Source organism: Cebus imitator, unplaced genomic scaffold (assembly GCF_001604975.1).
Source record: "Cebus imitator isolate Cc_AM_T3 unplaced genomic scaffold, Cebus_imitator-1.0 Scaffold61, whole genome shotgun sequence".
In the NCBI taxonomy this organism is placed as follows: Eukaryota; Metazoa; Chordata; class Mammalia; order Primates; family Cebidae; genus Cebus; species Cebus imitator.
In genome coordinates, this window is record NW_016107376.1 from 8,947,602 (window position 1) to 8,974,726 (window position 27,125).

Here is a 27,125-nt window from a genome sequence, read left to right on the forward strand (position 1 = left end):
CCTTTTATCATTATGTAATGTCCTTTGTCACTTTTAATCTTTGTTGCTTTAAAGTCTAATTTATCAGAGATGAGAATTGCAACTCCTGCTTTTTTTTGCTCTCCATTTGCTTGGTAAATCTTCCTCCATCCCTTTATTTTGAGCCTTTGACAGACAGATTTTTTTTAATTGAAATGTTTTCTGTCTTCCCTTTGCTAGGGCAATCCAAAAAGGCATTCAAATAAGAACATTTTATTTTAATGATTTGACGAGTAACTACTGAAGAGTGATAGTTAAAGCTGAGCCCGAATAGATTAATCAGAACTTCAGTGTGACACTCACTTCTAACCTGCTTGACACTTGCTGCAGTTTAAATCAGATGCAAGGCGTGTGCCAAACTACCTGATGCTCACAACATTTGTAGCACATTCAGCATGAAGCATCCGTTAAATTTTGCAGACTTTGGGTAAATAAAAATGTTGGCAGTGAAAAACCACTCCTCCTTTTAGATCATTAGGAAATTAGAAAATAGAAGAATCCTTACTGCATTAGACTTAGAATTCTCTTCAAAGCAAGCAGCACTAGGTTTGTGCTTTCAAATATTGCTCTCCATCTCATCATGTGAGGGCCATTCACATGATAAGAAGAAATGCATTCCATACTGAGCCAACTCAGAATCACTACCGCTGCTGTGAGTGTTAGTCACAGGATTTTATGGTCTTTCTCCCACACAGCAGTTGTCTTGGATAAGCAAAGTCTGAAACCAAGAATAAATGGACTGGAACCAAACCATCACAAATTCCAATAGAAAGACAGCGCAAATTTTTTTTTGTCTTTAAGAGAATTCGAAGCATACTATAGAAGGGTGGCAGTTCATGTCCCATTTATGGAAGTTTCCATTTATTACTGATGGTTTCTATTTTCATACTGATGTTATTTCAGTGCTTCTATTAACTCTGAGTATCTTGGAAAGCAATTCATTCATAGGTTATGTACAGAGATGCCTCCAGTTAGAGATAACTCTCCCCGATATGTACATGAGTGATGTTGTATATCTGTGTTTGACAAGAGTTGAAGTGTTGGTATACTAGTGCATCATGTGTAAGAGATGCATTTCTAAAAAGTTTCCTGTAAATGAGGATTTTGCAATCAATTTCTTCCCCCATTTGTTAATGTTATATTGGGAAGATGCTTCATCTGAAGAATAACTCCTTTTTAAAGTCTTTTCCAATTCATTTTCTTTTTTAAGCCTCTTAGGCCCATAAAATTCCTGGAAAATATTTCCAACATAATGCCCAGTATCTTACAAACATTTATATAATCCTCAATTTCTCCTACTGTTATTCAGGAGCTTGGTCTTACACATCTTAGTATTCTTATCCTTTCACAGTGCTAAAAAAATTGAATAAATGTGTAAGTGGATAAATGAATATTCAGGAGGCAGCTGAAATGAAAATATATTTTGCCTTTTAGTTTCTCTGTATCATCTACTCTCCTACAGCTGGATCATGAGCTAGAATTTGTAAGTTTAAGATACAAAGCAGCCTTTCAAAGGAATCATGGAGAGGGTCCTTTGCTAAAGTAGATATATTTTTACATTAAAATTCATATTGAACAATATAGTAGACCAGTGGTTCTCAGTGTGCATAAAGACCACCTCTATGGAACTTGTTAAAAGCAGATTCCTGGGACTCTTCTCAGAATTCTGATTCAGTAGAAATCAATTGAGTAAGTTCCCTAGGAGATATTGTTTTGAATGACACTGCCATAGAGCTTTGATAATTATTTAAAATTAGTATACACTAAGAAAATAATACACCATGACCAAGTGAGAGGCATTCCAGGATGCAAGTCTGCTCAATATGAGGAAATCCATTATTAGACATTATGTTCATCAATCTAAGGAGAAAAATAATATAATTATCTTAACAGATGCTGGAATGCTTTTGACACAATTCAGTATCCACTCCTGATAAAGGCAATGAATAAAGTAGGAAATGATGAATACTTTCTTAACATGCTGAAAAAATATGTATTATATATTTACATGTATATGTGTGTACAATATCTTCAGTACTATTTAATATTGCCATGGAAGTATCAGTCAATACAGTTGTGTAAGAGAAATCATATAAAAAGTAAAGTCATTTCCACTTGCAGACACTATGATAATTAATATACCTGGAGAATCAATAATAAAATTATATCAAATCATAAAAATATTAAGTATAATAAAAGGATATAAATTAACACATAGAAATCAATAGCCTTTATATACACAAACAATAACCTCTTAGAGAATATAATCACAGACAAAGCCCCATTAAGAATGGCAACAAAGAAGATAAAAAATTTAGAGATAAACTTAATGGTTCATGTGCAAAACTTTTATAAAGAAAAAGTTAAAACATTATCATGATGTAAAAGTAGACTTGAACAAATTGAAAGACTGCTCTTGTTCTGGGATAGAACAAATCACCATTAGAAGATGTCAACAGTCCCCAGGTTAATTTATAAATTTTTTTTTTTTTTTGAGACAAAGTCTCACTCAGTCACCAGGCTGGAGTGCAGAGGAGCAATCTGGGCTCACTGCAACCTCCGCTTCCTGGATTCAAGCGATTCTTGTGCCTCAGCCTCCCAAGTAGCTGGGATTATAGGCACGTGCCACCATAACCAGCTAATTTTTATATTTTTAGTAGAGATGGGGTTTCACCAGGTTGGCCAGGATGGTCTCAATCTCCCAAACTAGTGATTTGTCCGCCTCAGCCTCCCAAAGTGCTGGGATTACAGGTGTGAGCCACTGCATCCAGTGCATTAATTTATAAATGTAATGTGATCTTGGGCAAGCGTAGTGGCTCACGCCTATAATCCCAGCACTTTGAGAGGCCGAGGTAGGTGGACTACCTGAGGTCAGGAGTTCAAGACCAGCGTGACCAATATGGTGAAACCCTGTCTCTACTAAAAATACAAAAATTAGCCGGGTGTGGTGGCGGGTGCCTGTAGTCCCAGCTACTTGGGAGGCTGAGACAGGAGAATTGCTTGAACCCAGGAGGCGGAGGTTGCCGTGAGCTGAGATTATGCCACTGCACTCCAGCCTGGGCTACAGAGCAAGACTTTATCTCAAAAAAAAAAATTAATTAATTAATGTGATCTCATTACTATATATCTCATACTATAATGTAACGTAATGGTAAAAACACCAACAAGGTTTTATGGCATTAGATAACCTGTAGTTTGCATGGAAAAATAAACATGCAAGAATAAATTGAGAAAAATTGAAAAGCTATGAGGCATTAGCCCTATCAGATATTAACACATACTATAAAGTCTATATAATTAAAACAGTGCAGATCCAGCAAATAAATAGATAAGGATGTGAATGGAATAGACAGTCCAAACAGATGCAAATACATAAGGAAATTTTGTGCATGATAAAGGAAACAGCTCAGATGATAAGGACAAGGCCTTTTAAATGAAAGGTGCTAGTACAGCCACCTGAAAAAGATAAAAACTCCAAAAATGTTTAACAAGAATAAACTCCAAATGGATCAGAGATAGAAATGTAAGCAAATGAAACCAGACAAGCGTTAGAAGAAAGCAAGGGTGAATTCCTGTATACCTCAAATATTGGAAAGACTTTGTCAGTATCCAGAGGCAAAAAAAAAAAAAAAAAGAGATTGGTAAATTGGTTAGATTAAAAATATAACAACACATTTGCATGACACAAAACACGATAAGCAAAAAACAAAAGGAAAAAGACAAACTGGGATAAAGTATTTGCAGTATACATCACAGATAACGAGGTGAGAGTCCTAACATATAAAGAACTCTAAATAATTGAAGGGAATAAAAGATCAAAATCTTAATAGAAAAATGGATAAAAGACATGAACAGACAATTCACACATACCAAAGAAACATGTGAAAAGATATTCATCTTGACTCATAATGATAGAAATGCAAATAAAAACTAAATTGAGAAACAGTTAATCTTATCTATAAGATCAGCAAAAAATAAAAAGACAACATATTCTGTCAGTGAGAATGGGTTGAAGAAGACTCTCATATATTGGCGATGAAAATGCAAATTCGTACAAATTTTTTGAAGGGTCATTTAGCAACATCGAACAAAGATACCTATGTGTTTAGCTCCTGACACAGCGATCCCACTCTAGAAATTTACCCTAAATATACACTTCCAACAAATAAAAATATATTTATATTTATTTACACATACACAATTACCCATTGTATATAGTTCTATTAGAAGTATATAATTTTTTGTTGTTGAAGACGATCTAACTGCCCATTCATAACAGAGTGATTGAATAAACTCTCGCAAATCCACATGTGGAAGACTATGCAGCATTAAAAAGAAATGAAAATCTCTATGAACTAATATAGAGTGATTTCCAGGATATTCTGTTAAATGAAAAAGGCAAAGTGAACAAGAGAATATGCAGTATATTTTTGTGAAAGAGATCAGGAGAAATAAGAAAATATACATCTATCTGAGCGTTATTCCAAGAAGAAACACAACAAAATTAACCTAGAAACTGGTGAAATTGGTTACCAATAGGGGATGGGTGGGTAAAGGGTGAAAAAAATGGTTGGGGTAGAAACTGAAAGCATGGAGGACTGACACTTATGTACATAATGCTTTTTGTATAGTTCTGGCTATAGGAAGCATATCTCACGCATTCAAAAAAATTATCAAGAGAGATTTTTTAAAAACCTGAAATGTAATATAAGCCAAAGTAAATGAACCAAACCAAATGAAGTTAATAACATAATCCAAGTACTTTTGATCTCAGACATTTGAGTATATACCCTTAAGCTAAAGGCAAAAAACACTATAAGCAAGTGTTAAACTCTAGTAAGTTGATCCATTTTTTTCACAGTGGTATGGGCCAGCAATCCCAAAGCTATTTTCTGGGTATTACAAGGTTAAGGAAGTACACAAATTTGCTGTGGATAATGGAAGCTGGGTTTCTCACTGTGGAAGAAAAGAGTTATAAACATAAAAAGAGGGATGGCTAGAAGAATCCTATGTTGTGGGGTTGGAATTGGAGGTATCCGTATGATGAGAAAGAGAGAGAAGAGGTTTGTGTGTGGGGACAGAGGGCCCAAAGTAGTGATATTCTAGTAGCAATGATCACATCTAGCACCCAGAATTTACTTTCTAAATACCAATTTTCACTGGAATAACCTAGGTTCCTTGAAGAAATGGCTGATTGCAGGGCTAGCGTTGGGAATACACGAGTCCGGGACACCTTGTTGTGCCAGCAGAAGACAGTGATGAGTGGGCACATGTCCAAAAAGCATAGAGCCAGCTTCACAAGGCCCTCATTGGCCAAGCCTGGGCAGGCTGAACTTCAAGATCTTAACCCATTGAACAAAAGCTATAGGTCCATACTAATATAAATACATAAATGGGGAAAAAGGGAAAACTTTCCTTACAGAATTCTAACTAATTAATTTAAAAGAAACTAATAAGTATAGAAAAAATGATGGAATCAGAAAGTCACGGTTACTATCATGGTAACTGATTCAGAGAATAATTAATGCATGCTAAAACCAGTAGGTGAATGGTGATAAGAAGCAGGATATTTATATACAACCAAGTTGTTTTTCTACAAAATACCATTAATTATGAAGGGAAAACTAGTGGAGAATTCTGGCAGACATCACTTTCACTTGGTGATTGAAGTTAATATAATCAGTAAGGGAATAAATCAACACTATGTTCTTCCTGCTATGTTACGGTAAGAACATGGCCTCACTTCTGTGATATTGCTCTAAAAGAGCATAACCTAAATCTAAACATGAGCAAACAACAGACATACCCAAATTGAGGGACAGTCTACAGAGCAACTGGCCGGTACTCTTCCAAAACATCAAGATCATGAAAGCTCTGACCCCCCAAAAAACAAAATGATTGAAAGACAATCCCAGATTAAAGGAAAATAGACACATGACAACTTAATGTCATACAGGATTGTAAACTGAATTCTAGCCTAGGAAAAAGCCTTTTTTCCTCTTTTGCTATAAAGAACATTCCTAAGACAAATGGCAAAGTTTCAATAAGGTCTATAAACTGGATAATAGTATTATATCAATGTACATTTATTTTGATAATTGATCTATACCTGCTTAAGAGAACGTCCTTGTATTCTCCAAAATACACATACATATAGGGAGAAATATGTATCACAGCTGCAACTTATTCCAAAATGACTCAGGGTGAAAAAAAAAAAAAAAATCCCAACATCTACATATCAACGTATCTATCTATCGAGAGAGAATGATACGGCAAAGAAGGTAAAATTATTATAACATCTGGAAAATTAGGATGAAGAGTATATGGTTGTCCTGGAAACTGTCCTATAAGTTTGAAATTATTTCAAAATAATTTTTTAAAGATTAATGATACTGTTAGCAGCTTGAAGGTTTAGGACATGTCATATTTGTAATTTTCTAAAGCACATCTCTGCGCCATGCCAAAGCAAGCCTAGAGAGTATCAGCAAAACATCAGTTAGCAAGACAGCCAGTCAGCCCACACTCCATACCTACTTCCCACTCATTCTTGACTATGCAATAACTCTTATGACATGATTAAATCTATTTCTTCGTGGAAAATGGCCTTCGGAAGAGAGCTAGCAGTTGGTACCCATTAACAGGATATAAAAGAAAGATAATGGTTCCCAGCCAGCAAGTGGACATTTTGGATGAATGCAGTGTGGCCTGCCAAATGCTATGGGGACACCCGTTTATGATGTGAATAAGTTCACGATGCATTCTATATGGGAAGAAAAAAAAAACAGAGAAAATATTTCAGCCAGTACTTTATTCTGTGAAAAAAAACTGGCTCAACATGTAATAGGTACAAAGTTGGTGATGTTAATTTATGTTATGAGGATATACCACAGAAACATATGCTTTTTGAAGAAAATATGGGAAAGCCAGGAGCATATATGAGCATTAATGTGAAGAAACAGACACACAAGTATAAGAAAGAGTCCCAAATTGTATCATGTCGTGGAGGTATCTGAGAACCTGGACATTTATTCAGGTCCTAGGACATACCTGTTGTGAACATTGGTGTGTGTGTGTGTACTTTAAAAGAAGAGAAATTCAATACAATAGACCTGATATTTATAAGGAAATTTCATGAAAGAACATTAAGAGATGTTATAGGCTTTTGTTACTTAAAAACTTGTAGTACTTGGTACATGTACATATCTAATCCTGACTGAAAAATTCTGGCCCTTATCTTAAATTATGCTAAATTAGCTGCTAAAATGCTGTAATCACCGAAAATTATAAAAATGATAAAGAAATGCTTGAAATTAAACATAAAATCTCTGAAGACTAGTATATCAGATAATTATATATTAATAGTGCTGGTTTTCTTTTAGGGAATTTTAACATATTCATAGCGGCAGTTTTGTTATTCTAAATAATTAAAACAGTACAGAACTATATTTCTCTATCCAATTAGAGACTAGCTAGTTCATGTATTTAAAACCCACTACATATACAAAAACAAAGCCAACAGCCAACAATACAACCTTGCACTTTAGAAACAGGCATTATGTAATTAATCTTTTCTCTCTGTCTAGCACATGAACATTTTCCCTACTGAGATGCCTTATTTTGACTGTTCCCAAGGTACTTGGCAATTTTTTTTATAAACAGGCATAGCATTGAAATTACTTCTTGTGTTAAAATCCAATTTTTCCCCCTGAATAGGCAAAGGCAGGAAAAGGGTCCAGAGCCAAAGGAAATACTTTATAATAAGCCCAGGACATTTTTGCTGTTGAGAAACTCAATAATAAGCTTTTGATTTTTTTTTTTGTTCTCCTATATCCTCACATTTGCATTTTTACAAGCCACTGCCAGTGCTGAATGACTTCCCAATTTTGCTTTATCAATATTATCTTTTATGAATTATTAATTCATTCACTATCATCTTCATTTTAGGCCATTAGAAAATAGAGACAGAGATGATACTCCAGCAAACCTGTCCTAAGTACAATGAGGTGCAACTTTTGGAAGTATTCGTTATTGGTGATGTACATATCTTTTGTCTAAAGCTGTTTTCAAAACTTTTGTAGGTTGAGCAGATTATCAGCAAAAAATTATGGAACACACAACACCAGTATATGTATGTATGTATCTTTTGAAATTATATACATGTACTAAAAGCTTGTCACTATTTTTAATTGTCCATACTTTAAATTTGTATTTAAAGTTTCTAAATCTTTCAAGAATTCTTAAAATTTATAAACTTTATACTACAAAATTCTCCTCTGTAAAATGTACACATCAGTATGTTTTATAGGAAGTACTATTCACAAGACTGTACAACCATCACCACCACCTAATTTCTAAGACATTTTTATCACCCCAAAAAGAAACCCCATATTCATTAACAGTAATACCCCATTCCGCTTGCCCTTATATATGATTTTCAAACGCCCTATTATTCCACTAACTGGCTCTATGGATTTGCCTATTGAAAACATTTTATACAAATGGAACCAGAGAATATATGGCCTTTTGTGCCTGGCTTCTTTCACTTAGCGTAAGGTCCTCAGGGTACATCTGTGTTGCAGCATGTGTTAGCATATGCCTTTTTACATCTCAATAATACTCCACTGTATGGAAATACCCCATTTTGTTTATACATGCATCAGTTCACGAACATTGGGTTGTTGCCATTTTTTAGGTATTCTGAACAATGGTGCTATAAACATTCAGGTACAGATTTTTGTGTGGACATTTGTTTTTAATATTTGAGTGAATGTTAAGGAATAGAACTTCTGGGTTATAGGGTAACTTTTGTTTAACTTTTGCAGAACTGTCAAACTGGCTTTCCAAAGAAGCAGTGCCGTTTTGCATTCCCAACAGTAATGTGTTAGGGTTCCACTATGAACACACCCTTGCCAATACTTTATCATTATTATTATTATTATTGCCATCCCAGTGAATGTAGAAGTGTCAAGCTGTATTGTGGGATTGAGTTGAATTTCTAGTGACTAGTGATATTGAGTTTTCTTTCATGTGCTTATCAGCCATTTGAATATCTTCTTTGGAAAAATAGCTGTTTAAATCATTTGTCCATTTTTTATTTTTTGAGTTATTTTTATTATTGAATTGTAAGAATTCTTTATGTACTCTGTACACTAGTCCCTTCATATATTATTTTCAAACAATTTTCTCCTATTCTGGGGGGTGTTTTTGGTGTTTTTACTTCCTTGATAATGTTCATTGGAGCGCAAAAGCTTTCAGGCTTTCAAGTTTGATGAAATCCAAATTATCTATTTTTATATGTGTCCTTCTGCTTTTGGTGTAAGATCCAAGAAACCACTGTCACAATGATTTATGTCTATTATTTTCTACAAGGAAATGTATAGTTTTAGTTTTAACATATAGGCCTTTGATCCATTTTCAGTTAATTTTTGTACATCGTATGAGGTAGGGGTTCAACTTTTTTTTTGTATGTGGATATATAGTTTTTCCAGCATCATTTGTTGAGAAGACTATGCTTTCTCCATTAATTATTCTGGCACCACCTCCCTGAAATTTAATTTACCGTAATCATAAGAATTATTTTTAGATTCTCAACTCTATTCAGTTGACCTATAAGTCTAACTTTATGTCAGTAGCGAGGGAATGTGTTCTGCTTCCAGGTCCACAAGGGGGCTTAGTTTTAAGGACAAGAACTTCCCAGCGCCATGTCCCCCCTCCCATTTCTCTCCATCAGGGAGATTGAACAGTCGAATTGTCGTGGTGTGGGAAGAACCAAAAGTCAATCACTGCATCGGAAGTTCTAAGGAACTCCTTTCATTGGCCAGGGGTCTTAGAGAAGATGGGGGTTCCTCCCAGGTTAAAAGTCCCCTTCTTCCACACCCCTCTGGACTCCATGTTTGGATCCCCTTCCACCCTTGTGGACGCCGTCTTTCTCTCTCCTGGATTTTCCCTCTGGAGTCCCCTTCCACACTCTCTCATGGAAGCCCGTCTTCCCCTCCTAAACTCCATCTCCCTCTCAATTCTCTTCCACTCAGTGTGGAAGCTACTTTCCTCTCCTGGGTTCCACCTTTCTGGATTCTCTCACTCAGTGTGAAAGCAGCTTTCCTTCTCTGGTTTTCCCCCTCTGGGTATCCAGCTTGCAGACTGTGGAACTTCTCAGCCTCCATAATTACTTGAGCCAATTTCTCATAACAAATATTTTCATATATATATGAAAGATAGATATATAAATACATATTTCTATTACACATTTTTATGTATTTATATATAAATTTATACATTATTTAGATATAGTACATAAAAATACATAAATTTATATTTATAATATATAAATTATATATCATACATAATCTATATATAAATCCTTTCATATAAGATATAAATATGTATTATATATAGATGGATATATATATATTATGTTTATATATATTATCTATATAAATTACACATAATGTATATTTATATATTATTTAATATATAATAATGTATATTATATGAATATATATTATATATTCATATATCTTTCATATATATATATGAAAAGGTTTATCATGAGGAATTGGCTCAGCTAACTACAGAGGCTGAGGAGTTAAATTTATATAGCTTCTCAGCTTATATGTATCTCCTATTGGTTCTGTTTCTCTGGGGAGCCCTGGCTAACACAGTCTCTTTAAAGGAGTTTGTCCATCCATCTGGGCTAACTTGTTGGCAAACACCTTTTCCCAGTATTCTACACTCCTTTTTATTTCTGTAAAGCCCGTAGTAATGTCCCCACTTAGTTTCTGATTTCTGTACTTTGCGTCTTCTCTATTTCTTACTTAGTAAGTGGACCTAAAAGGTTTGTCAATTTTGTTGATCTTTTCAAAAAATTAACTTTTGGTGTCATTATTTTTCTCTATTGTTTTCCTATTACCTCATTTATTTTCCCTCCAATCTCTGTTACTTCCTTTATTCTGCTTGCTTTGGGTTTAGTTTTCTTTTCTTTTTCTACTTTCCTAAAACGTAAGGTTAGGTTATTAATTTGAGATTTCTTATTTTCTGTTAAATAATATAAATGTTTATAGTTATAAATTTCCCTGTAAGCATTGCTTTAGCTGCCTCTCATAAGTTTGGATATATTGTTTTTATTTTCAATCATCTCAAAATATTTTCTACTGTCCTTGGAAGTATCTTCATTAATTCTTTGGCTATTTAGCAGTGTGTTGTATAATTCCCACCTATTTGTGAATTCTCAACATTTTCTTTTGTTATTTATTATTTCATTCCATTATGGCCAGAGAACATACTTTATACAAGTCCTTAAATGCCGGTCCCAAATGAGTTTCTCACACTTTACTGAGAGCCTCTGTGTGTACGGGTGGGGGCCACAGGCCTCACATGCTCAGGCACACAGTTGGTAATTCTGCCTTAAACTTCACTTTCTGCTTGCACAGAGCCTCGAGATCTGCCAGAGGTGAGAGCTCGGGGCCTTCACAATCCTTTCCTGAGCGTGTGCATAGCTCCGGGCTGTTGTATGATTTAGTTTAAGTTGGGTTCAGACTGTGAAAACTTGGACAGCCACACGAAAAAGGCTAGGTTTTATCCAGAAGGCAAGAGGTTGGTAGAAACCTATGAGCCCCTGGAGTAAGCTCATCAAAGTGACGTTTCTATGAAGATTCATTTACTCTTGGCAAACAGGGTAGAGATGGTGGCAGGCAGGCAGGAAGGGGTGCATTGGTCGTGGTAAAGGAGGGCCACGTGTGGATAAGATTGTGAGGGAAGACTTGAGGGTTTGTGGGAGAGGAGAGGAAGGGAAGTATCCGCATAGCTCTGGGCGTGCACACAGCCCTACACACCCACGACCTTTCAGGTTCCCAAGGATATATTGGAGGTTTCTAATGCCCACTAGGGAATCCCTTCCTCAGCTTTTCCTCTTAAGATTTTCAGTCAGCTTCTGGCTCACTCAGCTGTTACTGCTGCTTCAGTCAGCTGTGATGCTAAACAATTGTTGCTGATAAATACCCAGGGTTTTTTTGTTTTTGTTGTTTTTTTTAAAAAAAAAAAAAAAAAAGGCTGCTTGCATCGTGAAAAGTCATATAAGTACTTAGACTGGCAGTTTAAAGGGAAGTGCCAGACAGGTCAAATACTGGCAATACTGTGAGAATTGCTGGGGCATGGGAGCCTCAAGCCTGATCTGCTCCCTCCTATGGCTGCTAAGCTGCTGGTTTTCACCTTGATTTGAGCAGCTGTTGGCTTTTAAGACTATTGTGGAGCTGAGAAGACGGAGATGGATATATGGCAAGTTAAAATGCCACAAAGCTTGCTATTCTTACCAAGATTCAGCTGTTTCTATTGGTTAACCACTCCTTGGATTGTTAGAAGCCTTTAGTTAATTTCCCCGTCCAAAGAAGTTGATTGTGAGAACTTTTGTCAGTATTTTTGTTGCTTTTATGTAGGGCTGTATTTTTGGAGATCCTTCCTCTGCCATTCCTGCTGATGTCCTGATTCCTTACTTTTAAGCTAAAAATATGCAGACTTGGAAAGTCTATTATTTTCTACCCACATTCCAGTACATCATCTAGTGCACCCCATTTGGGAGGCTCCCAGCATAAAATAAAATCTTCCTTCAAAAACTCAGTTGAGGTTTCTATTCTATCTGAAGGTCACGTCACACAGCATCACATGATTAAAACAAGTCCTCCTGCCTTTTCCAAGTCTCCTGTGGCATCTCCATTCTCTTAGTCCATTGGATTGAAACTTAGAATTAGCTGACATTTCCCTTCCTCTTCTCTCCCACATCCCCTCAAGTCTTCCCTCACAATCTTATCCACACGTGACCCTCCTTTTCCACGACCAATGCACCTTTGTCTCCTGCCTGCCACCATTTCTACCCTGTTTGCCAACAGTAAATGAATCTTCACAGAAATGTCACTTTGATGAGTTTGCTCCAGGGGCCCAGAGGTTTCCACCAACCTCTTCTTGCCTTCTGGATAAAATCTAGTCTTTTTAATGTGGCTGTCCAAGTTTTTCACAATTTAGACCCAACTTGGACTGGAAGTCATACAACTTGGGTTCTGACTGCAGCTTAGTTTTTATCTATTGCTCAGAGATAGAGAGAAATACTGAGTGCCCACTACATGCTGAACTCATAGCTCAGGGAGATATAGATAGGTAACCCCCTAGTTACAATATATTTAGCCAATAACTAGGTAGAAGGATCAATTAAGAAGACATCTGAGGACAGGTGTGGTGGCTCACACCTGTAATCCCAGCACTTTGGGAGGCCAAGGTGGGCAGATCACCTGAGGTCAGGAGTTCCAGATCAGCCTGGCCAACATAGTGAAACCCCATCTCTACTAAAACTACAAAAAAATTAGTCAGGTGTGGTGGTACACACCTGTAATCCAAGCTACTTAGGAAACTGAGACAGAAGAACTACTTGAACCTGAGAGGTGGAGGCTGCAGTGAGCTGGGACCGCGCCATTGCACTCTAGCCTGGGCAATAAGAACGAAACTCTGTCTCAAAAAAAAAAAGTATCTTTGAAAAGTATTTTTAAAAATCCAGTAGATGAAGAACAAACAACTGTAATACCTCATAAAGATGATTATCAAAACAATTATAAATAAATAAAAATAAACAGAAATTATAAAGATGCTCAGTTTTTATTACCTATGCATCTCAAGTCTTGGTGTCTTCACTTGAATAATACTTTGGGCAACTTAATGAGAATACTTTATGACAGGTGAACATTTTGTGGGGTACCTTTTGTGACTAGAGTTCTATAATCAAACTGTGAAACATTAGTGATTACTGCTGCCTCGCCTTCATCATAAAAAAAAATCACATGAGAAAAAAAAAGCAGTTACTTACGCTCTGCTTTTAACTGGCCAAGGATGGAATTTTCTCCTCTGCACATGGTTCTGAAAATATGGAAAGGAAAAAATAATCACAGAGGTTTCAAAACAGCCAATCCCAATTGCAATATGAGTAGGTTTAATCCTAATGCAAGTAAAAACAGAACAAGTGTTTCTATGAGAAGATGCTAAATCTATTTCTAAATGTTAAAAATAATTACATGAATATCACTTTTCAATGTTACTAATGGGAGACGATAGTTGTTTTGAGATGGGTAAACAGGAAAATTATAAAATTCATGTGATGTTTCAGAAAGAGAGGCTAATTTAAAAAAAGATGGGTCATGAATGAACTTTCCCTGTTACAAAACGTGGTAACAGGAAAGATAAATTTAGAATGCATCCATAGATAAGAATACTTACAAAATCACATTGCTCTCAGAGGTAAAAAGGGCAAGCACTTAGCAGAATAATTTACAAATTAAACTATTAGAATGGGCTGCCTCTAAAGTCAGAAAAACCACTTAAAAATGAAAAATAGACTCTCAGATAAAGGACTCTGCTAATGATTTTGTTTCTTAAGACTGATAATCGTTGATGAATTATAAAATCTGACAAAAACAAAAATTCTACATTTCATCTGCTTTCTCTATGAAAGTAATAAAGAGTATATTTATGCCTGAGAAATGCTGATATTATTAAAGATGATGCCAGCAAACATGCTTTTGCATAATGAAAGATTATAGTTCTTGTTTCTGAACAAGCCAAATATGTTATTTCATGCAGCTGGTTCAAAGGTAAGAAAATAGTCACAGAAATAATTACAATGGACAATACTGTGAAAATAATATTAGAATGGCGAATGAAATGGATAAAAGTCAATTAAACATTATGCCCGTGCCTTAAATACTTGAAAAGCTTTGTTTATCATCTTACAAATCAGATAATATTAAGAAATGTGCAAGTATATAGGCCAAAGCATAGTTAAAACTCTAAACAAAAATCTTTTATTGAAACCCTGGCAGATAAACAGATACAAGCCTGAAAAGTCAGTGAGAAACAAGAGGATTAAAAAAAAAAATTCACTGCAATGGTGCACTGGAACTGTGCACAGATCCTCCAGAAGGAGCGCCTGGGAGGGGGCCCAAGCAGGAGGGTATCTAAGCCTGCAGACCCGATTCGACCAAGGCTCCGAACCCTAATCTGCTTTGCTTCCCAAGGGTTCTACGTCAGGTATCATTTGTCCTCTCCCACCTTTCAAAAGGGTTTGATTAGAAAGGTGAGCAGCTACAGGTGGTTCAGAAAAATAAGAGATTTTGGTTCTGACAACAGAGTGTGATCCTGAGTAGGGCTCTTTTTAATGTCAGGTCACAGAACTTATAGCATGGAGCCAGAGTCATGCCCAGGCCCGTCCCCTCACCTCTTTGCTTCTGTTCCCTTTGGCAGTTAAGGGACCCTGAGAGAAGGTCGGAGGTGCCTTTCCATCCCCCTCTATGCAACCTCACTAGCCTGTGCTCCCCCTTCCCCACTGGCTGGCACCTCCCAGTCCTCTTCACAGTGCCCCACTGGCCAGATCTGAAGCCTCAGAGGAACCCAAGTGTGCCTTTTTAAATAAATACGAAAACTCAGCTTTTAAAAGTATCAAGCACAAAACTTTCCCTAAAATTTTAACAAAGATATGGTAGAAAAAACAAAATTCCGGGAATTTACTGACCAAAAAATTATGATTATCAACCTTGTTGAAGGATTTGCTACCTAAAGAATCATAACCAAACACAAGCAAATCATACCATGTCAGGCATTTAATTTTTTCTCTACTTACTGCAAAGTACATGTAAAGCTTAATAGCTGTTTAACCACTTAAAGGTAAGTTTTCATCAGCATTATACATCTATTGAAATAGACAACGACTCTACAAGAGGGACTAATATTTTAGTTATTTTATGTTTGCCATGTGTCTTAGGCCAACCCTTTATCACTGTAGGCTCCATTTGAATTGTATCAGCTAGGAAACAAGCCAAGATGTGAAAGTAAAATAAAGTGTTCATCTGTTCTCCCAATCCACTGAATGGAAGTGGAGAAACACCGTCATTCCCTTCACCAGCTTACATGCATGACCGAAAGCTCAAAACAGATCATTTAGAGCTTGGGCACCTGTAGTTGAAGTGCATGATGGCCTGCAGAGCATTTCCTCCGCCGGTTGAAATGTCTCCTTCGAACCCTGGCAGAAGTGGTATCACAACATATACCCGGAATCTCTTGTTTTCCCTGCAAAGGTCAGATGCAGAGAAATTTACTGCCCGCCTCCAAAAAAAAAAAAAGGTAGTATCAGTTTTAAATGACAGCCAAGCAGTTCACATGTTTTTTGAGACTGAGTGAATGGTCTCCTACAACACATTCTGTCCCATTTTGGGGCTCGGGGTGGGGGGGGTGCTGTTGGACTGGAGGACAGATGCTGTCATCCAGGCTGTCACTTTGTAGCCTGAACAACAAGCTGAACTTGGTGGTAAAGTAGAAATTGTACCCACTGTCTCTCTACAGCACAATCGCTTGTAGGACATAATGCACTGTAAGAAATCCTTGCTTGCATCCCATGGAGAGAGGCAGGTAGGGGAGGCTATAACCAAGTTTTGAAGAAAAGATGTTATCTTAATAGTTAACAAATAGTTGACACAGTAGCTAGCTAGAGCCCTGGAAATAGTAGACATTCATTTAAGAATTGTTGAGTAAATCAGTTCTCACAGCCTAGATCTCAGGGGCAAAAAGACACACTGGATCCATTATATTTTTCAAAACAGAAGTCATCATTATCTACTCAGAAACTCTGAGTTCTCAGCTACAAAATGTTACTCTAGGCCCTTTAAGAATTCTGAGTGGCCAATGTGTATATTTAAGTCCCCTGCACATAGAACACAATAGTTCATGTCTCACTCTCTCAAGCGATTAATGAAGGAAAATGATTTCTACTCAATGACATAACAATAGAAGAAGAAAGCGTAGCTTTCCCTCTTTGACAGGCATTCAGAAAATCAGAAATGTGAAGTATGCTCCAAATGGGTACCACTTATTCAGAGTCAAACACTACTAACGTTCTTATCTCTATTCATAGGATATACAGGAAGAAGAAAAAGCCTAGAAAGTAATGTGACATACACTGTGATCAAGGAATCTCGCCAGGCTATCTGGAGGACGATATTCACACAAAGCTGTTGTTATTGGCTAATTTCCAAATCCGATCCTACTTAAACTTTTCATTTCTAAGGCATATTTTCTTCTAAACACTAAATTTTTATTTCGTGTGAATATTATCGGTACTCTTTGGTGGATCAGATTTTATTACCAATGTCTCTAAATGTCAATGTATACATCAGGGCAAGTGGAAAGAGAAATTCAGGGCAGAAATGACTATCAACAGTCAAATCTGGAGGCCTGTGAGCTTGGCTGCCATGCTAAGAAACGAGGATCCTAAGTAGGTTGCAATGGCGTGGATTAATCACTAGATGGCAAACATAGTTTGAGTTGGAAAGAAAACATTACTGTTAAAGTTTGCTGCTTGATGAGAATAAAAGGCTCACATCCCTAAATGGTGAGCAGGATAGTGAAAAGGAACAGAAAAAAAAACCGGAGCTATTTCCCCACAGCCAACATTTAAAAAGTCAAAATAAATTAAACTGGACACTTAAAAATTGATGCCATTTGGCCCTCAACTGCCTTTTCAGAATTCAGGATTATACTGCCTTACACGATAATCCTCCCATAGCCACAGCCCAGCACCAGGAGACTACCACCCTTAGTTCAGAGCTGCACCTTCCTGCTAATGAAGCTTGGCTCATCAGCCTTCTGGGCCTCCAGTGAATCCCGCTGCTTCTAGGTCACCTTACAGTCTACTTCCTCTGCCAAGCCATCTTGGCCCTTCCAGTCAGAGATGGTTTAATCTTGCCTCGGCACTCAGAGCGCACGCCACTTTCTGCTTTACACAACAGGGATACACACAAATGCTCCCCAGGCTATGTGATAAGCGCCTCTGAGACACAGGATGCCTGTCCACATATCTTTCTGGTTTTGGTAGTACCCATTGCACATGCTATGCACTCAGTATGATTTGCTTTAGGAGGATGGGATCAGGTTGGAAAAGTGTTTCTGGGGAAGTTTCTGGTAGAGAAGGGTAAGCTGAACAGGAATTTTTTCTTTATATTACATTTTATTTGCAAAATGTATGTATTACATACATTTTTTCTTTAAACAAAATTATATTTTATTTATTTAATTTAAATTACATTTTACTGTGGGAAAATACATACAAAATTTGCCATTTTACCCCTTTTTTTTTTTTGAGACAAAGTTTCACTCTTGTTGTCTAGGCTGGAGTGCAATGGCAAGATCTCGGCCCACTGCAACCTCCACCTCCCAGGTTCAAACAATTCTCCTGCCTCGGCCTCGTGAGTAGCTGGGATTACAGGCATGTGCCACCATGCCCAGCTAATTTTATATTTTTAGTAGAGAGGGGTTTCACCATGTTGGTCAGGCTGGTCTCAAACTCCTGACCTCAGGTGATCTGCCCGCCTCGGCTTCCCAAAGTGCTGGGATTACAGGCGTGAGCCCCGCATCTGGCCCCCATTTCTAAGTGTACAGTTCAGTGGCATCAGTTACATTCACAATGTTGTACAACTGTCACGATGATCTATTTCCAAACCTTTTCAACATCCCAGACAGAAACTCAGTGACTACCAAGTCATAGCTGCCCCGTTTTCCACTGTCTGCACCCCCAGTAACCTCTAATCTGCTTTGTCTCTATGAATCTGCTGGTTCTGGATTTTGCATATAATTAGAATCATGTAATACTTGCCCTTTATGTCTGACTTGTTTCACTTGGCATAACATCTTCAAGGTTCATCCATGTTGCAGTTTGTGTCAGAATTCCCTTCTTTTTACGACTGAATAATATTCCACGGTATGTATATATCCCATTCAGCTGCTGAAGGACACTTAGGTTGCTTCTACCTTTTGGCTATTGTGAATAATACTGCCATCAATATTGGCACAGAGTATCCGTGGGTCCCTGTTTTCAGTTCTTTCGGGCTTATACTCAGGAATGGAATGGCTGGGTCATATGGTCATTCTAAGTTTAGCATTTTGAGGAACCACCAAATAGATTCCTTTCAAATGGGTAACAAGCTCGTAGCACAAAATGAAAGAGACGATCACAAGTGAAAAAAAATTCTCTCTCACTCCTTTATCCTGGGGGCAGCTTTTGTTATCAGTTTCCTCCATGTTCTTTTAGAAATAGTGTATAATTTATAAGAACATATGTATTTTTTCCTTCTACACAAATGTCAGAATACTATAAACACTTTAAGCCCTTTGCTGAACATGATTTTTATTATCTAGCCAGGGTATCTTGGAAATCCTTCCACGTCAGAACATAGTTACTTTTTAAGAAAAGGGACGTAATACTCTACCATGTATCTGTACTTTAATATTTAAACCAGTTCTCTATTGATAGGCATTTAAGTTGCTTCTAATTTTTTTATATTTTGAAATAACTATTTTGATATTTATGCTAACTAATAAAACTCATTTTTTATATTTGTTGGAAAATCTTACAAGTGGTATTGCTGGCCTTTGAAATAAATGTGATGATGTCTGTTAAGAGACAGTTCTGTTTCATCTTTTTTCGTTTAAAGCAAAAATGATTTTACACGGGAGATCTCATATGTAGGATATTGAGATATGTTCTATAAAAATATTTTAAAACATTCTTGCAAATTTTAGTTTATAGGAGCAGAATGTTCACATTTTCTTGTTTTTAGGACTCTCTTAGCTCCATATCAAGGCCTTTGCTATTTTACAAGATAGTAGCTCATAAATTTCCTAAATGATGAAAATTTTAAACTGTGTTCAGCAAACTCGTGGAAACTATTTAGATTTTCACTGCTGTAGGGAAAAAAAAAAAAAGGACTCTGGAATTTGAAACCACAAAATTGTGCTTGAATGTAGGCCAAAGCCCAGAAAATTCTATGGGACACTATGTCCAAGCTGCCTCCTTGATCCAATCCACAGAGGACAAGAGCTCCAGCTGCTGAGGAGTCTAATACCCTCTGGAAATACTGAATCCTCGTAACATGGGAGTTGTCCAAATGATAGCAATCAGTTTAGGATTAAGAATCTAAGCCCCCAGTGCATAAAATATTTATGACCTTAAAAGCAAGATAAGAGCTACTGGGCACTAAGCCACAGATAACTACCCATCATGCTAATGGTCACTTCATCCACATGAGTTCAAAGCAATTTCTATAAAACAGCATTCTCAGGCTTCTTGTTAAAATAAGTTTTTCTTCAAAAATCACTAACTCTTATGGCAGTGCTAAAAATTGTAAATAAATGTCCCATAATAAAGGGATGGTTAAGTAAATTATGTTATAGCCATTCAATGAAATGATCGTCTCGTAGCCACTTAAAATGACCTCTATGAAGGCTCAGTAGCACGGTGCTTCTGGTGCTGTGTTAAAACGGCCCCAGTGCAATGTTACAATCACAAGGCAATACAAATGTGGCAGGCCGACACTGTAACACATTAAATCATGTTTCACTTTAAATGTGTTAACTTCCCCCACTCTGTGACTGCAGAAACGAAGCAGGCATTGCTCCCCTGGTGGCACTCTCACACAGGAGGCAGGACACAAAGACATCAACTTCTTTTAGATTTGGGGAACTTGAGAGAGATTCTCTAAGCTGAGGCAGGAGTGCAGAGAAATAAGAGCAAGACTCAGGACAGGGAATCAGTCCTTTGGCCTCAAGCTGAATTCCAGGGAAAACAGGATAGACCCCATTCTCTTTTTTTTCCTTTTTTTTTTTTTGAGACAGAGTCTCACTCTGTCCCCCAGGCTGGAGCACAGTGGCTCGATCTCAGCTCACTGCAATCTCCACCTCCCGGGTTCAAGCGATTCTCCTGCCTCAGCCTCCCAGGTAGCTGGAACTATAGGCACATGCCACCACGCCTGCCTAATTTTTCTTATTTTTAGTACAGATGGGTTTTACCATGGTAGCCAGGATGGTCTCAATCTCCTGACCTCGTGATCAGTCTGCCTTGGCCTCGCAAAGTGCTGGGGTTACAGGCAGGAGCCACCGCGCCCAGCAGACCCCACTCTCTTTTCAATGTGAAATATGAGAGCCACAAGGATCTGAGGCCTTGCTTTCAAGTGAACTCCAGGGGAATGTGGAGCACGTCATGCAGCAGCTATGCCATGTGGCAGGACAGAGAAGAGGTAGAGAGGCAGGTCTGAAAGGGGAGGGCTGAAGTCCCCAAGCCACATTAAGCAGATGCCAAAACAGGCCTGAGGGAGATCAACACCAGTGTGTGGAAGACCCTTTTCAAGGATCCAGGGCCCCATAGCATCAAGATCAAGGACAGGATGTGGAGGGAGAGGAGGCAGGAGTGGCACGCTGATGCTCAATACAGAGGGGACACAATGAGAAATTACTGAATTGATTGAACCACATTTATCAGGAAATGCCCAAGTGAAAATTCCTCCTGTTGTGTGGAAATGCACTTGAAATTCAGATGAGCTCTAAGAAAATAAATTACAATTCCACAGAAAATAGTAGTGTGTGTATTAATATTGACAAAAAGGAAATAGAAAAATGAAGAGTGAACTTTTCAGGGTGGTAAGAACATGGGCTTTTAAAAATTAACTTTAAAATGTTTGTGATTGCTATAAAGTTGCTTGTATCTTTAAAAGCAGAGCATGATTGCACCGTGTGGACGGGTCACAGCAGTGATGTGCCTCTACAGTCCTCTGCCAGTTTTTCTCTCCTGCAAAAGCCCCTCTCCTTCACTTCATGGCCCCTCTTCAGCTTGAAGGATAGTGGGGAGAAGCCTGATCTGCTCACAGCTGGGTCTCAGGGCTGGGAGGAAGGCACCGAGGAAGCCTGATGCGCTTCGCTAGTGACAAGAGATTTTATTTTTTGAGAATCTGAGATTTATAGGTTGTATTTCATTCTGTACACTTCAAGAGCTGCTATAAATTGTCTCGTTGTAGATTTTGCAGCAGTGAATACTGTCAGAAATAAGAATTGTGGTTAGGGCCGTGTGTGTGTGTGTGTGTGTGTGTGTGTGTGTGTAAAGAGAAGTTTATACTATGGTGGTATCAATTATGCTGGAATTGGATCTGCAGCTTCTTGGTTGTTTGGGACATAACCCCTTTTATTTTGTGCTTGGCAAATCTTTTAAAAAGAGAAGATCCTTCTGGGCCTCAGTTTCCTCTTCTGCACATGGAAGAGCTGGCTAAAATTATGACGCGTCCACTAGAAATGCTGGCCCTATTTAACAGTGACTTTACCTATCGTTTATGTGACTTTGTAGATTATATTATATATTGTGCCCAAACACACATCATTTTTCTCATTGGTTATCTTTTGAAAATGACAAGCTTACCGTAAGAATGCTGAGGGATTCCCCAGCATGTCTGACTTAGATTTCACCCTGGGCTTGATCGTTTTTGACAAGCCTAGCCCTGAGTGGCCCCCAAATGAGATTATACAGAACCCTATATTAAACTGTTCCCACTATGGCCCAGCCCGTTTTCATTTTCATTTTTCTTTAAGAGTCCCCCTCTTCCTTCCTCTCTCTTTCAGGGCACATGCTCAGGCTCAAAATGATTGCTGGCCCCTGCCCTGTGCTAATCATTACATTTCTCTATCTACTGAGATTACAATTTTATAGAATTTTTAGAATAGAATAAAAGCATTTACATGATCTAAATCAAAAGGTCTCCTGCCACGATCTGCTGTCATCTGTGCCCCAAGGTAACCTCTTCTGCAGGAATCGTACAGAGCTTGGAAGTTATCCCACAAGAAAAAATGTGAAACCAGTGATTGGCATACTTAGATAAAAGGTGTTTTTTTTCTTTTTATTATAACTGTAGTTGAAATTTCCTTAAGACAATGCTTTGAAACAAGCCCAACATGTCTTTTCAGTTTGGTACAAAATTATAGGATATGGTAATTATGGACAGATTTTTCTTTAAACCCAAGAACTTTTAATCTTCAAGCATTACTTTAAAAAAAATCATCTGATTTTTTTTTTTTCTTTTTGAGACAGGGTCTCGCTCTGTTTCCCAGGCTGGAATGCAGTGGTGCAATCATGGCTCACTGCAGCCTTGACCTCCTAAGCTCAAGAGATCCTCCCACCTCAGCCTCCTGGGTGGCTGGGACCACAGGCATGGACCAGCACACCCAGCTAATTTTTTATTCTTTTTGTAGAGACTAGGTCTCACTATATTGCATAGGCTGGTCTTGAACTCCTGAGCTAAAGTGATCTTCCCACCTCAGCCTCCCAAAGTGCGGAAATTAAAGGCATAAGCCACAGTGCCCAGCTCATTCAATTTTTAAAACTTCAACATAAAGTATTTTTCATAGATTTCTGGGAGGTTTACCATTTGAAAATTCCTACAACCCTACAACGGGGGAAGCTTTGTAGCTTAGTGGTAAAAAGCACAAGCTGCAGTCCTGCAGACATGGTTTGAGTCCTGTTCCCATCCATCCATAGCTGTATGACTTGGCTAAGTTATCTAACCTCACTAGGCCTCAGCTGCCTCACCCACAGAATGGGAGTAATTACGCAACCCACCCCATAAAGTCGATAGGAAGACTGAATGAGGTAACACAGGTAAAGCACCGATTATGTGGAAAGACTCAAAAACTATTTAGTAACATTTTTATTCAATTATCAACCAGTCATTTCAATTTGAGAACTTCCATATCTTCAAACAACAAAGTAAATAGCATCCAAAATTAAAACTAAACATGTATTATGCTTCAGAATACATTTTGTTTTACTTTATATTTTGGGAGGGTGTTATCACATGAATAATAGGGAAATCAAAAATTGATTTCCAGGAAGAGTCAGGTATAGGTTTTGGCAGAAAACCTCTAGACAGAAGTGTTTGAATCGTGTGCCTCAGGCTGTTACATGATGAACAGGAGCCGGGGTAAGAAACGAAAATAAATTGTTTTTATCCAGAAGGAGCCAGCCAATAATTTAAAATACGGAACATTTAAACATCTTTTTAATTAAAGCATTTCTTTTTCTAGCATAAATACTAATTTTGAAGAAGCTTATTTGAATATCATGTTTCTTTATCCTTGAATTGACAGCGAACAACAGATTTTCAGATGATAAATATCATGGAAATGCTATAATAATTTCTTACACGAACTGGTGCTTTACAATTTACAAACTACCTTTTTATATATTCACATAAGCTAGGTAGAACAGATACTATTACTCATTGTTGGTGAGAAACAGTGTGTCAGAAAAGCAATGGATAACAGGGCTGGTGAGAATCTAGGTCTCCAGAGATCTGGTCCCCCAATAACTTCAGATTCCCCAGTGTGGTATTTCCCATACCACCCACTTATAGGCAAACAGTAGCTCACCTACAGTTATAAGAAGTATGAGGGTCACTTTGGAAGGCCAAGGTGGGTAGATCACTTGAGGTTAGGAGTTTAAAACAAGCCCAGTTAACATGGTAAAACCCATCTCTACTAAAAATATATTTAAAAAAAAATAGCTAGGTGTGGTGGTGGGTGCCTGTAATCCCAGCTACTCAGGAGGCTGAGGCTGGAGAATTGCTTGAACCAAGGAGGCAGAGGTTGCAGTGAGCTGAGATCGTGTCATTGCACTCCAGCCTGGGCGACAGAGCAAGACTCTGTCTCAAAAAGAAAAAAAGAAAAGAAAAGAAAATGAAGCATGATGGGTTTGAACAATTTTCAGAATTGTATTTTAAAGTAGTTTAATAGCATATTTTTCAATTCAGTTTGATATTAAAACACAGAAACATTAAGTCAACTGCCTATTTTCATTGTATGCATCAACTTTTTGGTGATAACACTATAAAATGCACTTTCTCACGTCCTGCATTTCTACCAAAGCAGGAAAATTGTGCATGTCAAGTTTCCACGTACAAAGTTCTGAGACCCTCCTCAGAAACCATTCATTCTGGCATGCAGTGTTAAAAAAATGTTTCTGCCTGGATCAGTTGGTCCCACCTTTTGGCTTAGTCAAACGTGATATAAAACAGTCAATTTTAGACTGTGGATTATGATTTTTTTTCTCACTGATCTCCAATCACTTTTGAGTTGTCAAGGAAAGGTTTCAAGTGGGTTGGCAGCTGGCCTCAACTCTGAGACAGTTTTACTTATTAGAGTGAAGATCTGGGGTTTTTTTCACTGATTCCTCCAGCTGCTCTTAGGTCAGCATGGAATGAACATGAGTCTGAGGCTCTAGGTCATGTCAGAACATGGAGCCTTTGCAAAACCTATTTCTATAAAGAATTATGGCTGTTGAGAAGGAACCAGGGGAAGTGAGAGGAACCGAGAAATTGCTCAGGGGAATTGTTGTGAGGCTGGATTCCAGCGCTGGCAGAAAAATAAAGACTTAGCCCAGTCAAGGGAGTTCGCGATTTGAAGACTCAGATTTCTCCAGGGTGGGAGGGACTCGGCAGAGGTCATATTCTTTGGTGAGGCCTGGCTGACTGCAGACTGTCATTTCCCTCCGTCTGCTTTGGACTGTATTCTATTCTTTTTCAAATAGCCAAAATTATACTTGTTGCTAAGAATGTGACTTTGGCAGGGAAGTTCTGAGTCTCGGAAAAGTAGAGAACAGAGAAGTCTATGAAGACAGAGAGGGGTAAGCTTGAACGGCACATTATGGCCTTAATTAGCGAAAAGGGGGCGCTCCATGGCAGGCAACCTGCAAAATAGATTTTTTCTTTTCTTTTCTTTTCTTTTTTAAAGAGATGAGGCCTCATCCTGTTCCCTAAGCTGGAATGTCGTGGTATGACTATAATCAAAGAGAGAGATAATAATAAGTATTGGCAAATACAGAGAAACTGGACCTCTCATACACTGGGAATATAAAATGGCAGAGCCGCTTTGGAAGACAGCCTGGCAGTTCCTCAAAATGTTAAACATAGAGTTAGCTATAACCTGGCAATTCTTCCCCTAGAGAAATGGAAACATATATCTGCACAAAAACTAGTACAGGCTGTTTATAGCAGTATTATTCATAATAGGCAAAAAGTAGGAACAACCCAAATGTCCATCAACTAATGAAAAGTACAATGTGGTATGTGCATGTATTGGAATATTATCTGGCAATAAAAAGGAAGGAAGTATTGATACATGCCATAATATAGATGAGCTTCAAGAACATTATGCTAAGATAAAGCAATTAGTCATAAAAGACCACATATTGTGTGACTCCATTTATACAAAATTCCCAGACTAGACAAATCTATAGAAAAAGAAAAATAAGTGGTAGCCAGGGGTTACCAGGGAATGAGTAATGACTGCTCATGGGGTTTCTTTCTGGGTTGATGAAAATGTTCTAAAATTGATTCGGTGGTGGTTGTACCACTCCGTGAAAATATTAAAAATCACTGAATTGTATAGTTTAAGTGGCTGAATTGTACCGTATGTGAATTCTACCTCAGCAAACCAATTATTAAAGAAATAATCCCATGAACTGAATAAATATGACATATGATAACAAGAACATAACCCATAGCAAAATATTATGTCTATTTTATTTTGTTTTTTACATAAACACAGCTCACAGTCTGCTATTAAATAAATCACAAACCTCAAGTGTGGGAAACAGACTGACCAGGAAGAGATTTTTGTGCCCTGGAAGAATTCAAATTCCTTAGAAAAGGGGCTATAAACAATTTTTAGCAATCGACTCAAATTAAAGGTATCAATAACCTATTGCTGGCTGAACCAAATTCAAGCCTGCTAGGAAATGATATTACTTTAAAAATGGACTATGCAAAGTCATTTTAGTAATAAATACAAAGACATCTGCAGCAAGAACTCCTACCCAAAGGCTGTTACCTGTGAGCTTTCAGGATCCTCTGGGCAATGGCATCGCCTACCTTGTTGAACACAACTTTGTCATCAGCACAGCTTATGAAAAACTGGTTCTATGAGAAATAAACAAGACAATCATGTTAGTCTTTATTTTCTTAGCAGTATCCATAAGGACAATCTGGTAAATAACAAAAAACTACACTGATATTTTGAAAAAATGTTTCACACAGCAGATGTGTTCTGATCATTGAAATCGCATCAAGAAAGTCAATGAAGGCCAGGCGCAGGGGCTCAAGCCTGTAATCCCAGCACTTTGGGAGGCCGAGGCGGGTGGATCACGAGGTCAAGAGATCAAGATCATCCTGGTCAACATGGTGAAACCCCGTCTCTACTAAAAATACAAAAAA

At 37.7% G+C, this 27,125-nt stretch overlaps 1 protein-coding gene across 3 annotated transcripts in view; it reads right to left on the reverse strand.

Annotated features, from left to right (window-relative positions):
* PLD1 (phospholipase D1) overlaps positions 1 to 27,125 on the reverse strand; it is a 171,416-nt gene that overhangs the window by 26,178 nt on the left and 118,113 nt on the right. For all 3 annotated transcript variants that reach the window (XM_037739037.1, XM_017529879.2, XM_017529881.2), the window contains 3 exons: positions 26,743 to 26,831; positions 16,003 to 16,116; positions 13,865 to 13,914 (listed from right to left, as the gene is read on the reverse strand). In XM_037739037.1, the coding sequence (XP_037594965.1) occupies positions 13,865 to 13,914; positions 16,003 to 16,116; positions 26,743 to 26,831 (253 nt within the window). The remainder of the gene's footprint in view (positions 1 to 13,864; positions 13,915 to 16,002; positions 16,117 to 26,742; positions 26,832 to 27,125) is intronic.